A 14,277-nucleotide genomic window follows, 5' to 3' on the forward strand; every position below is an offset into this window, starting at 1 on the left:
TTTGGTAAAGTGACTGGGCAACTTCATGCCTATGGTAACCCACAGGCTCCCTTTCTGACCGTTCTCGTTCTCTAACCTTGCCCTTTCCAGCCCATCCTGCATGCTGCCGGCAGACCAGACACAGGTCCCTAAGGGACAGTATTCACAGTAAGCCGCCAACTCCAAGGTTCTTCCGTGGCTCTCTCCAGTCCTCAAGGCAGGGGGCAAACTCCTCCCTCTTCAGGTGGGGCCCCACTGACATCATTAAGCCGTTCAGTGCAAACCCTCCGCTCCCCGCCTGCAGAGAAAACACATTTGGCCCCCTGAAGCCTCTGCCCATGTCCTTCTCCTCCCTGATCCCCTAGGGTTCCCACCAGCTCTGCTCCAGCTACAGGAATCTGCCCACCTGTGAAGCTCCAGCCCTAGTCCCGAGCACCCACGAAGCCTTCACCTCTCTGATCCAACGTTACTCTAATGACCTGCAGCTTCCATCCCACCCTTAGGCACGTGCTTCCTGCCGCTAAGTAACCTCCTCAAATGTGCACAGAGCAGGAAGGCATGGGACGTGCTACTCTGCTTTTAGTCCCGGGACGCCTGGCTGTCAAGTCTGCTCGAGGCGACCCTGCAGACTGGCCAGCAGAGCTGACCTACTAGATGCTTCCTAACCTGGGCAATTTCAGGAGAACCTTCACCACCACCTATCACCTCTCCAAGCACGTCTGCAATCACTTAATATTCCAGACGCGCTTCACCTTTTCCTTTCGCTTAACGCTACGTTCCCTCCTAAAACACAAAGACCTCCGGAAAGATAACAAAAGTCACTACAGAATTCATCCCCACGTTAGCCTAAGTGACTCTCTCCAGTTTCGAGTGAAGAAGCCAAGAGTACCATGAGAGGAGGCTGGGCAGACGAAGCAGTGAACGAACTCACCTCCAGGAGGTGGGAACCAAGGGAAAGAAGAGAGAGCGTTTCACCATCTCACCCGGGACCAACCTCTGCCCGGAAAAAGGCAGGACCAGCTCTCGCATCTGTGGAGGCTGGGAAACCTGACCACACATCCAGTGACCTTCAAAGAGCCCAGACATGTCTGGACACGGCCGACCGATCTCGGGTGCACTGCGAGGCTGGTGGAGCTGTCAGGTGGCTGGAGCCGCACGCCGCTCTAGGCGGTGGCCCTCAGGGGACCGCAAAGAAGGAAGTGGGACGGCGGGCTGATTCGAAAATAGACCCAAACTCTCACATGACCCCAAAGCCGCTCCATTTACCTAAGCAGCACCTTCTTTCCCCTCCTGCAGGCCATGCCCCCCCCCCCAGACTTCCACGTGGCCCTTTCATGACATCTTAGCCCTTCCAAGCAGCTGCGAACAGTCATTTCCACCATTTCCAATCGCCCTCCGTGGCAGCCACACTAACATCTGTGTACAGGTGATGTGCCTGGGCCCAGCACCCTGGTGTAGAGGGCAAAGCACTCAGCCATGGGGGATGTTTCTCAGGAAGTGGTAGGTCGAGTGGGGCAATCTGCCTTCCAAAGGACAAAGGCAAGAGTAACCAAAGTCATCGGCACAGTAAGAGTCACTTCCTTCCTGAGAAGTCTGAGAAGGGGTAACAGACAGCCTCCTCTGGGGAATTAACAAACCCAACAGGGAAGGCAGCAACCTTAACCTCACTCAGCCTGCTCCAGGCCCCAGGTCCAACAGCCCCCAAGTTCTCCAAGAAGGCAGCCCTATGCATCCTCCCACCAACTCCAAATCATCCCCAACTCAGCCCTGAGAAATCGAAGCAGCCCTCCTCTTCAAGGTGACAGCACTGAGGCCGCGGGCCCGCGGCTCCCACCTCACCTGCGGCACCTAGAGCTCCTTTATTGCAACCATTTCCTGGTTCTCCTTCCTTCTTGCCCTAGCCCCTGCCCTGCTCCTTCGTCTGCTTCAAAAGCCCCAGATCCTCTCCCTGCACTAAACCACCCCCCGCCGCAAGCCCCGAACTTCATCTTTCCTGTCTTCTGACTCTTCCGTCGGGCGGGTTTAGCAGCTGCTCACTGCAACCCGCGACAAGCAGGAAGGGAGACGGAGCCTGCTTACAGACATCTGTGCCCTGCGGTCAGAGGTGAGGAGGGGACGAGATGGGGCTGAAAGGGACAACAGAGCAGTTTCAAGACCACAACTTCAGCAAGAGTTAACTTCGGGACAATGTGTAATAGTACTACTACTACTACTACTAATGATAATGGATAGGTACAACCTGACGTAGAGACTAATCCAAGGGTCGTTTGATTCTTGAGAGGCAGATCGATCCACAGGAGACGCAACACAGCCAGCAAGCTGCACCCTGGGGCAGGTTTCCCCAGTCACTCGAGGGACTGGGAGTCCCCAGTACCAGACCTGACACTGCAGTGTTGGGGGGGGGGGGCGCGTGGCGGGCCTGCTGTCCAGACTACAGAACCCATTCCAACCCCTTTTTGTGCTTTTCTTCACAGAGGGAAGAACTGCTCGGTCACCTTGGAGTTAGGTTAGAGGAGAGTTTGTCCTAACTGCCCCTCCACTTTGAGACCATCGGACAGGGCTGATATTAACTAGTAGGTACCAGTAGCACCTATTCTAGTCGTTAAAAAAACAATTGCTTAGGGCTTCCCTGGTGGCTCAGTGGTTAGGAATCCGCCTGCCAATGCAGGGGACACGGGTTCGTGCCCCGGTCCGGGAAGATCCCACATGCCGCGGAGCAACTAGGCCCGTGAGCCACAACTACTGACCCTGCGCATCTGGAGCCTGTGCTCCGCAACGGGAGAGGCCGCGACAGTGAGAGGCCCGCGCACCGTGATGAAGAGTGGCCCCCGCTCGCCACAACTGGAGAAAGCCCTCGCACAGAAACGAAGACCCAACACAGCCAAAAATAAATAAATAAATAAATAAATTTATAAAAAAAAAAAACAACAATTGCTTCTGTTAGTAAATAGCCAGTTTAAACCCATGAGTGGCCCCTCCTAAAGTTCCATTGGCCTGGTCCTCTCCCCAGGACCAGCCCACAATCCAGCAACTGAAAGGTTAATGCCTGCCTCAGCAGGGTGGCCTTCAAAACCCAGCTCCCACCAGATTGGGTCTGTTCTGATTGGTCAGGGCCATTCCAGTGGCTAAATATTTTGAATACATCCCCTGCTAACAGACCACATGCAACCTGAGAAGCCAGCACTGCAGGGGGGTGGGGGGGTGGGGGGGACCTGGTCAGAGGACGCTGTGGATTTCGCTCTCTCCTTCCTTTCTGGATGAGCAAAAAGCAGCAGCTACCCCGTACCTTCGCTTTTGCTTCTAAGGAGCTAGTTTTCGAGCATCCTTAGAAGCAGCCATCCTATCCTGGAAATGAGCTAGGGATCGCTAGAGTGGGGAAGAAGGCAACCAAATACAACTCTCCAAGCTAAAGCTACCTAACCAACAGGAAAGCCTTGCAGGCTGCCTGATTCCTGCACCCACCTCTTCCTCCCTGGGGCCCAGGGCCATCTCAAGTCTAGGCTTTCTCCAAATCAAACTGCCCGGGTTCTACTGCAGAAACAAAGCCCCAGGGCAGACAGCTGGGAAAACAAATCAGGAGCCACAGCAGTATCAGCTGCCCTGGTTTTCCCTTCTAGACCGGTATAGGCTGGAGGGAAGGGGGGATACACATGCACACGCAGGTACACACGTGTGCACACACACTGGTGATACCCATGAAACCAAGACTTTAGCAGCTGCCCTGGAAGACCCAGAGTAGACCCCAGTGCAAGCCCCAGTGGCCCTGGGTAACATTTTTGCCACCTATGAATCAGGCAACTTATTTGGCAGTTGGCAGATTCTTTGGGCTTTAACCTGCCCTTGTTTGTCTAGAAATCCTGCCTGGCCAGGACCTGGCCTGCTTGATTATGCACAGTTCTGCCCTGAGAATGACATTCTGTCACCGACTCCTAGGTAAGCAGAAAAACAGTCCCCGGCTGCCTATCACGCTGCAAAGACGCCCAAGCGCTGCATCTCCCAGCCCTCCTGTAGCACAGCCATGGTCCCAAAAGACAGCCCCACGCAGTCACGACAGGTGACGTCCTTACACGCCTGTTGTCCGCAGGACTGTGGTAGAACTGGGCAATCACAGCTTCGCTGCTGTTCCCCTCGCCAAAGTTCAACTTGTCTGAGATTCTCTTGAATGATCTTCCGTAGTCGTAAGACACGTAAACCTGGAAGATGGAGGTGGGAAAGAAGAAAAGGATCGGTGAGAAAAGTGGCAGAAAGGCGGCTCCCTCCGCCTCCACTTGCAAACGCGTCCCCTGCATCCTGAATGTGGTTTCCAACGGGTCCCCGATACCATGAAATTACAGGTGTGAAGACAACCCACAAAGGAGAAGCAGGTCACCTCTGTGTCTGTCCCCAAGCCGGTGGCCTCTTTTCTGAGGCCACAACAATTCCCTGGAGGGGGAGACACGCAGACAGAAACCATGATAAGCTCCTCACCACGGCCGGGTTGAGTGTTTCACAAATTATATCCAGAGGCTGAGAAAATGTGATTGTCTGAGGGGAAGGGATTGAGAATTTGTTTTGCCATCTGTTGAAATGTCCCCAAAAGGTAATCTAATTCTCATCCCTCTGCTGGGGAGTTCTGTCCTTACAGCATTCCAGACGATTAAAAAAAAAAAAAAACCCTCATGGGTTTTCACAGAGTAGCCCCAGAGATGAAAAAGAGAGCAGTGCTAAGTGATTAAATATGCGCAGAGGCTGCACAGAGGGGTCCCAGAACCCCCCTCCCTCCAGCACCCGACCCTGTAACATGGGAGATTCCGAGTTTAGAGGAACAGCAGGGGGGGCCATGCAGTTGCCAATGGTATTTACTTCTCTCCTGCTTCCAGGTCTCTGGCTCCCCGGTAACCACAGGTATGAAACAGAAGAATAACTTGTGCACTGAGTGTCTACCAGGTGCCCGGAGGCTACCTGAAAGCCATCAAATCTCAAGAAAGGGATGGAAGAAATGGAAGCTGTCAGATAGTTTGTCCCTAGACTTTACTACCTAGGCACTGTGAAATTAATACAGTCAGTGGGTTAAAAATGAGCCTGACAGATGAATATCACACTATAATGTCAATACTATGAATATAATACTGAGTTAGAATTGGGGAAAGCGTTAAAGTAAAAGGACAGGTGAATGCCAAGAAGAATGGGAACTCGGGACGAATCCCATCGACTCAGCAGCAAACACATTCTGAGAGGTTCATGTGAGCCAGGTACTGCGCTAGACGCCAGGCATACAAAGACACGGCCCTTCACACAATGGGCATGTAAACACGTCACTGCTGGTAAACGATGCCCCCACGTGAACAATGAACTACACGACGTTTGTGCAGAGAAAACTGAGCGCACATGCGCGTTATTAATATTTATTAGATGTTGGGGTTGGAAGAGCACAGACAGAGCCTCTGCCAATATCTGGAAGAATTCCTGTTACAAACACACACGCTTAAGCACAGCACGTGTTCCCCGACTACCAAACACACGGTAAGGGGCTGCCACAAAAACAGCTTCCTAAATTCAGCAGGTTGAGAGTTCACAGATCATTTGAGTGGTAGAAGACCAAGCGGTACTTTCTCACTTCCATCCTCCAGGCCAAGAACAGACATGAAGTGTTCCTTGTGACATTCAAAGTCACACGCAACAAACTGACGGCTTCTCCAAAAGGGAGCTCAGGCCCCTTCCAGCCCTAGCATTCCCTACATGGATAATCCACTCCGAGTTACCTCCTCAGAGGCACAAGTGTGATAATAAGCTCACATGGGGCAGCATTTTTCAGTAACAATACTCTTTTGTATACATCAACTCTCTTCATCTTTAAAAACCCCGTGAGTGAGTCTCTCCTTTGCCACTTTCCGTGGACCTGGAACATAGCAGGTGCTCAGAAAAGAATTCTGAAATGAATAAATTTCATTATAAACCACAGCATGAGTAAATGCATGTGTTCTGTAAGTGAACAAAAGAGAGTGAAATGAATGGATCCGTGACTCAGTGAACAGCTGTTTACATTTAAGAGATAAAACTCAGAGAAATGAACGACTAGCCCAAGGTCATGCTGCTAGAAACTGACAAAACTAGGACGGGTTCCTCCAAGCCCAAGTTCAGCTGACTTTCCACTCTCTCAAGTCAACGTTCTGGGTGAATGTTTTCCTCTGCACGCTTACATTTCTCTGCTAAAAGAGGAAGATCACGCACCAAAGCTACAGCCCAGGCACTGGAAGGGACACCGGATGGAGAGAGAAAACACCACCTTGAATGAAGCCCAGGGCCTTCCCCAGACACCCCGCCACACCTCTGCATCGCCCACTGGTGGTGGAGGTGCGGCCACCCTCAAAACCAGAAACCTCCCCCTTAACGTTCTCGTCCGTAAGCAAACTCCATCCCTTTGGGGCTTGTACTACACAGAAGTGAGGAAGGCATGTGAGGGTCCACGCTACGCCTGAGGCTCTCAAACTGCTCATCAGCCTACCTTGCTTCCCTTCTCCAGGCTGAACAACTCCAACATGGTATTTTGATCCTATCCTCACAATTCTTATCCCTATTCGATCAACAAATCAACAGGGCAAAGGCAAGCTCGGGGCTGTGCACAGCTACCCGCCTTCCTCCACGGTGAAGAGCCCTGGAAGGGCCTCTTCCAGTGTTCAGACGAGGCCAAGTGGGCTGACGACCTCACGGCCTCCACACAGCACCCCCGTTGGTACATTCTGGGTCAGGGTTTCTTTCCCTAGCATGCTGCCTCACTCACTGCCCACAATGAGCTCCAGGTGAATTGAGGCAAACGGCCCCCCAGGCTCACTCATCCTGTGCTTCTACCGTTTGCTTTGCATCCAGACACAGGTTTCTGTACTAATTAGTCTTCTCTGGCCTCCACAGGACACTACCCCCTTAACTAAATAAAGAAGGAAGGAGTTGTTTTTTTTTTTAATTAAAGTATAGTTGATCTACAATATTATATGAGTTTCAGGTAGACAACATAGTGATTCAATATTTTTATAGATTATACTCCATGTAAAGTTATTACAAAACAAGGGCTATATTTCCCTGTGCTGTACAATATATCCTTGTGGCTTATTTACTTTACATACAGTAGTCTGTATCTCTTAATTCCATACCCAGTTTCTAAACTGCCAAAAGTCGCTAGTTAGATCAGTCTTACCTCTAAAGATGGTCCTTCAAAGTGAACGGTTTTAAATTATTTCCCCTGTACTTCAAAACCATATAATAATAACGAGGAGGAGGAGGAGAGACGAGGGGGAGAAGGGTTAAAATGCCCAGAAAACATCTCCGTGTCTGGTGCTGTTCTAAGTACTTTACACCCGTACTTCTCAAACTGTAACGCGCCTACAAATCACCCAGCAGGACACAGGTCAAAATGCAGACTCAGATTCAGGAAGTCTGGGGTGAGATGAGAGATTCTGCATTTCTAACCACCTCCCATGAAACCCGCACACTGCCGGTCTGCAGACCACCCTTTGGGGAGCAAGATTTTACAAGGACGATCTCACTGATGGATGAGAAAACCAAGGGGAAATGAAGGAATTGGCTCAAGGTCAGACTGCTGATGGATGGTAGAGCCAGGATTCAAACCCATGCATTCTGCTCTCAGACCTGGGGCTCAGCTAGACTCCGGCTCCCACAGGCTACCAAGTTCTGCCCTGTCAGCGGGCGTGGGCCCTGCTCCCCTGCCTATCCCCAGGGGCACCAATCACACTGTCACACCACTCTGGGTACAAGGGCAGTGAGTCCTACCATTCTTGATGCCTCCCCTGGTTGATTCTGATCTTCCGGTAGACACTATCTCTGGAAAGCTCTTTGGTCAATTATGTGGCAACTGAGTACTTGGTAAAATACATCAGGAGGGTGCAGAAAGGAAGAGGCGGGGACGGTCAAGATAAACACCACCTTCGCTTTCCTTTCATCTACAGACTTAGCACAGAAAAAGACAGGTCCTGCAGGAGCCATGCTTCATGGGCTCACACTGGCTACAAGTTCATCCGGATACTCTTTTTTTTTTTTTTTTTTTCTGTTTAAGAGCAAATCTTCCGGGATTCCAGCTTCCAGATCCATCCCTTTTTTATATATTGAATATGTATGAGTTGGCCGTTCTCCAACTCACAGTTCCTAATTTGTATAGGTTCTGTTCCTTTTGGATTGCTGACGGGGCCCTGTGAACCGTGCTTCCAATCTTTAAAGAAAATTTAGATTGTTACTACTCCAGCACCACCTACTCCTGCCTGTGAGTCAGAATTTATTTTTGCATTAACTTTTCACATAAGAACATCTCGGTTTCATCTGCCAGTTCTTTAATGTAGCTTATGCATTGATGAGGGAAATCTCTGCCGTCCCAATTTATTATCTCCAAGCACGAAGTTTCCTTTCCACTTAATCTTAGCATATACTTCATTCCAGAATAGTTTATCGTTTCAAATGTTCAATGGGTCCTTAGTAAGAACCACCCAAATATTTAGGCAGAGTGAGAATTGGGTTTGGATAGACTGGCAATATCTGTAGGGTGACCAACCTTCCTGGTTCATCCAAGACTGAGGAGGGTCCCAGGATATAGGACTTTCAGTGCTAAAACTAATGTTGGTCACCGTGGCAACACTATACTCTCACGCACTGAGTACATGATGGGGTCTTAGCCCCAACCCTGCCCCAGACATGCTGAGTGACCCCATGCAAATCACTGAATGCCTCTGGGCTCCTGTTTGTACCACAAAACAGTAAAAAGATAGGTCTTCGCCAAAAATACTATCTGCACAAAGAATTTTTAAAATACATAAAAACCCTGAGGATTTCTTAATACAGTAGGGCAGAGAGCTGTCTCCTGTGCTCAAAAGAGATGCCTCTGGATGGTGACAATGCTGAATACAGGGGCCTACAGACTCTCACAGGCCAACAGTCATCGATACACTGCCATCTGTGCTTGCCAACCCTGATCGCATTTATAACTGGGCCAAAGTCACGGCCCCAAACAAGCCTAGCCCTGCACCAGGTCACTGCACCCAGACTGGCTGTCAGCTGCAGTGGTTTCCCACCACCACTGCTCAGCACCCACCCTGGGCCAAGTTACACATCATGATGGCCAGCCCTTCGTCTGCCCTCCCCAGCTGCCCCCATTCAGCCCACTAGAAAACAGCCCCTGGGGCGCCCTCTGGTCCCCTACCTTGGAGCACATCCAAACCAGATGGTGGATACAGAGTGAGGGGCCTCATGGAGACCAAATCTAGGCTCAAGAATTCCAAGTGTGTCCTCTAGGCTGATGGGACAGTGCTCGCCAAGTCATCAGGGGCTTTCCTCTGGCCAGAGTGCAGAGTGACCGAAGCTCCACAACGTGGTTTTCTGTCCACAGCCTCACCCTGACCCGAGGCAGGGGCTGTTCCTCTTCCCCACAAGGGGAGGTCTGGAGAAGGGGCCACAGACTTTGGACCCAAGGGCTCACTCTGGCCCTCATATATGTTTTACTTGGCCCACACAGGGTTTGTAAAAGCTATACGTCAGCTGCCAACTTGTAAGACTCAGCAGTTTTCATGTAAAAATCCCCACCTCTGAGCTTCTCTCAAAAAATCAGATCCAGCAGCACTGGGCCCTGCATGGCAACCAGAGCTGAGAGCCAATAACAGCCCAGAGGCTCAAAGTCCCTCCACTTCCCAGTGTCTCGTACCCCGAGACCAAGTAGCATTCACCACCATGTTCAAATCAAGATACTGGTGAATGTTTCTTGAACCTGCATCTCTATCAAAAGTGGGAAGAAGTCCCAGAGGGCCACATAGTTCAAGAAAAATGGGAGAGACCCTTCCTCCTTGTGGAGGTGAAGAGTGTTATAAACGTGGAGGTAGCTTCGCCCCTGCCTGTTACCCACCTGGCCTCTATCACGGGTCTTTGAGTGTGTGACCCTTGGTCTAATGTCTTCAAAGCACCTAGGCTATTAAACACTGTCAGGTGCCAACTGTGGAAATTAAGAGTCTGAGCGATTCAGATTCAAGGACTCACCCAACTGTAACGGGTTAGAGGAAATCAGCACATGGGAAAGACCCATTCGGTTCCATCGGGCTCCACTGCCGACAGACAGCTCTGCCCAGGAACGCACCTCCGGCATTCTGCTGAGCACATGCAACGATCCAGATCACACCCTACCACTGCACAAAAGTCACCACACATCACATGGGTCTCTTGGCAACACTGACTGTGCCACCCCGTGTTCAGCAAATAAGGGATATAAGTTATTTTCCAGATTCTCCCAATTACCCCATATTTTGTCTGGCGTGATAACCCCGATGGATGAGAAAAGGGCGTCCTGGCTGCACAGAGGAACGCCCAGAGTGACACCAATACTTACATCGCTGCTCTTGGGCCTCGCCAACGCCAGGCTGTCCCGGGCCAAGGCCACGATGACGTTGCTCTTCTCTCCGGCCCAGTGCACCACCATCTGATTGTGGGAATCATTCAGACTAACCTGAAAGAGGTCAAACCAACACAGAAATTAGGACCCATGATGAGTGACGGCCACCAACTTGCTAAAGGAAGACTCTCTCCCCCTCTGTCATGACTTAAGTGCTTACACCTGGAGCACCGGGCCAGGGTGGCCTGTTTTCCCCTCTCTGCAAATTCCAACAGACTCAACTTCCCCAAGAAGAAACACTAGCCCTCTGCCGTTTGGCATTAACCGGATTGCAAAAAATCTCCTCAGGCTCTCACTGGCATAACCAATAACATAGCTTATTTTTGTCCTTTGTGAAATCAACCTCTGGTTATTCTCATCCTTACTCCATACATGGGACATGCACTCTTCAGATGTGAAACCAAAACACTGAAGCATCTTCCTCATTTAAAAAAGGGACACAAGCCAGAAAGACCACATGCTCTCAAACTTCTGTTCAAACTGGTTCTCTCTGGCCTCCAGGTGACGTTGCTTATCCTTAGCTCATAACAAGGAGGAACAAAAGGAAAACATCAGCTTTATTTAGTTACTTCTGAAGTATTCCAAGTAAGGAAATATTTTCCAGGACTCCACAGAAATGACCTTCGGTTTATTGCGAACAGTAGTTCCCAGGCTTCTGGGTTTTGTAAACCAGGAAAATGGAGATGAATTAGGCAGGCCAGCAGAGGATTGGTCAGCCACCTCTACTTTGCCAGGTAAGAACATTAATGAAAACAGCCACCGTGTCAGAGCGTGGCTGGCTGTTCTCTGGATCTCTGTCCCCGGCCTCGTGAGGACACAGCAGACTGGTGGCCCAGGCCTTACGATGGGGTGTGGCCCTACACGTCCCTGTTCTCTTTCCCTACCCGCAGGCTGCACTCAGCACCCCAGAGTCCCAGAGGAGAATGGGGCCACAGGACAGAAGGAGCCCGAGTCCCCGAGGAGAAGGCCCTCCACTTGTTTTGAACTTCTCATAATTGGGAGATGCATTCACACCACTGAGATCCTGGGATTCACCTGTTACGTATCCGCCCCCCTCCAAAGCCATACAACCGCCATCTAGAATCACCGTCATGTTTCAAAGAAAGGACGTTTTAACGCGGAAAACTGAGGAAAAGGAAAGACAGACTCTCAGAATCAAGAACAGTTCTTTCTGACAGGTTCTGCTTTATGAAAAGCTAACTCCATTCCTCTTATTTTTCCTTTCACCCGTCACTGACGGACAGTTCAGGGGCTGGCATCTTGGCACACCTGAGGCAACCGTTTCACACACACCCCCCCCCCGCCTCCGTGTGGGAAGAGCCAACTGATGACCACACTCACAAAAATTCTGAGAGCTGGTGTGAACGTTCAGGACAAGTCCCCCCCACCCCCAAAATCCGGAGCACAAGCAATGCCTGGGAGAAGCCTATTCCACCGGCCCCTTCAACCTCGGCTTGTCTCGCTAACAGGAGAAGGAAAGCGAGCTTCTGGACTCCCAGGAGCCTCTGCAGAGTCCACCTGCATGCATCCCCACCCCCACCTTACCCTGCCCACCCCACCTCCCGGACCGATGCAAAGTACACACCTGAGCTGATAGGCCCTCAGTGCAGAAAACCCTACCCTCCCCTCCCCCTCCCCCTCTCCTCCCTCCCACAGCTGCTTTCTCCTTTCCCCTCCTCCTCCCGCCCACTCCTTGTAGTGCTCTCAGATGTCTGAAGGGAGAAGGGAAACACCTGTGCCACCAACTTGGCTGACAGAATAACAGAAGAGCTAATCCTTAACTACATTGCTTTGGGTCTTAAGCACCTGCACCTAATTTGATCCAGGACCCAAGCTCTTTGGGGAAACAGGTGAAATGAGGCCTCTTTAAACAAAAAGACCCTGGATTTTTTTTTTTTTTTTTTAGGAAAATATGTCATTCCAAAACGTTCCTTCTCACTCCCAGAGAGGTAAGTCCAGGCAGGCATCGACAGAGACGTGCAAACAAAAAATAGAAATAAGTAAATTATTTATTCCAGATGCTCAGGGGGAAAGCAGCTAAGGGAATCGCCACCAGCTGCGGAGCCTTCCTCCAGCCCTCCCTCTCCCCCTCTCCTGCCAGCCCTCGCCCCTGGGAAGAATCTGGAAGCATCGACGGATCAGAAGCCCACCAGGCAAAGGTGCCCTGGGAATTCAGGCTAACAGCCTTCTCCCTCCAAAACATCCTCACCCTTAGAACCAGAGGGGAATAAATTGAGGATTTATGCAAATGTCAGTCGATAAAGGATTTGGAACCTGGAAGAATCACTAAGTTCATCCAGGGTCTGAGATTTAAAGCCCAGCAATGCTGCACTCGGGCAACCTCACAACAGCCCCATGGGCAGGTTCACAATCAAATAACGCTCGGAGCAGGTTACAAAGCCTACAGTGATCAGAGCGGAAACCAGGACTGAACACAACTTGCTCAAGTCTTTCTATTCAGAGGACATGAGATTTATGGGGCCCCCTCAACCAATCCTAGGAGAGGTGAAGGGGTGAGAGCAGCACAAAGGAGGCATCCGAACATCCAAGGGCTTTTTTACAAAGGAAGCCCAGAAGGCGAGCTTGGTGAAACACCTTTAAAAAAAAAAAAGATTTTATTAGCTGTCCCTTTCACTCCTAAAAGGGTAGCCCAGCGGGGAGAAAAAAAAAATCTCAGGCAAGGAACGTCTGGTCCAAGGGCCACCAGGCAACTCACACGACAGCTCAGCTCCTTCCCTTGGCGGGGTGTCAGCCCGCACACCTCCTGGCCAGGGAGTAACTCCCTGGGGAGCTGCCTGCCCGGCTGAGGCTGATCCCCACGAAAGCCCAGGTGCCCATCCCCCCAGAGCACAGTGCAGAGTCAGCTGTGGGAATCCAGCACGCACCAGGCAGGCTGGCAAGCTGTCCGGTTTACTAAGGCAAAGACATTATCATGCTCTCTGGCCTCACTTTCCGCCTCTCCATGCCCCCTTGGTCTCCATCCCCTCGTCCCCACCCCAGGAGAAAGGGAAGAAGGCAAAGCAGGCCCTCCATGGACGGGGACCAGGCAACCAGAGGTGCAAGAGCAGCTCCCAGCGATCATAACACCTGCAGGTGCCAGTGCTGGGTCCCTGCACTTTGTGGGTGGTTTCCGGTTCGTTTGGGTCCTCTTCCATCCCCAGGGATTTCCTCCCGGCTTCAGCCCCTAGCCTCCCCCATCACCAGCCCTCTTGGTGCAGCTGCAGGCTTCCCGATTTCCAGATCACTCCTATCAGCCTTGCTCACTCGGGTCCCAAAGACCGCATGGAGAGGAGTGGGCACACATGGACCCAGAAGACACCAGTCTGGGAGGGAGTGAGAGCCGATAGGAGGGTGGCTTTTCCAGAACGTAACCTTGATGTGCAGTCAGTTGTAACTACAACCCGGGGGCGTGAACAACCTTCCCTCTCGGATCTCCAGCTCACAGGGCGTAGGTGGAGCTTGATAAATGAGCCACAATTAATTGGAGCTGTAAAAAAGCAGCAGGGAGGGGGCCCAATGCCTCCCCCTCAGAAGGCAAACGGGAAAATCACATGCCACAGCAGTCTCTGCACAGAGAAACTGCCTCATAAACAACAAACAGCATCAGGGTCGGAGGTTCAGGCCTCTGCTAAGATCACAGGCAGATCGTTAAGAGTCAAGGTAGCCCCCCAGAAGTCATCCGGTTCAGGGGTCCCAAACCCAGCTAACAACCAGAGTCCCCAGAGAGGCCCCACCCCAGCCCTATTGATTCAGAACCCTCTGACTGGAGCCCAGGAATGGGTATTTTTAAAGGACACGCCCCTGGTGTCTCTAATGTAGCTTATTTAGGGAACGATGAATCTAGTTCACTCCCTTCCTCCTGGCAGAAGCTGGGGCTTGAA

General features: G+C 51.3%; 1 protein-coding gene across 1 annotated transcript in view; it reads right to left on the bottom strand.

Annotated features, from left to right (window-relative positions):
* Positions 1-13,360, bottom strand: part of SORL1 (sortilin related receptor 1) — a 143,478-nt gene extending 130,118 nt beyond the window's left edge. The window contains exons 1-3 of the mRNA XM_068556037.1: positions 13,346-13,360; positions 10,334-10,450; positions 4,047-4,172 (exon numbers count right to left, since the gene is read on the bottom strand). Coding sequence (XP_068412138.1) covers positions 4,047-4,172; positions 10,334-10,450; positions 13,346-13,360 — 258 coding nt within the window. The remainder of the gene's footprint in view (positions 1-4,046; positions 4,173-10,333; positions 10,451-13,345) is intronic.
* Positions 13,361-14,277: the final 917 nt, after the last annotated feature.

This window comes from Eschrichtius robustus, chromosome 11 (assembly GCF_028021215.1).
Source record: "Eschrichtius robustus isolate mEscRob2 chromosome 11, mEscRob2.pri, whole genome shotgun sequence".
NCBI lineage: Eukaryota > Metazoa > Chordata > Mammalia > Artiodactyla > Eschrichtiidae > Eschrichtius > Eschrichtius robustus.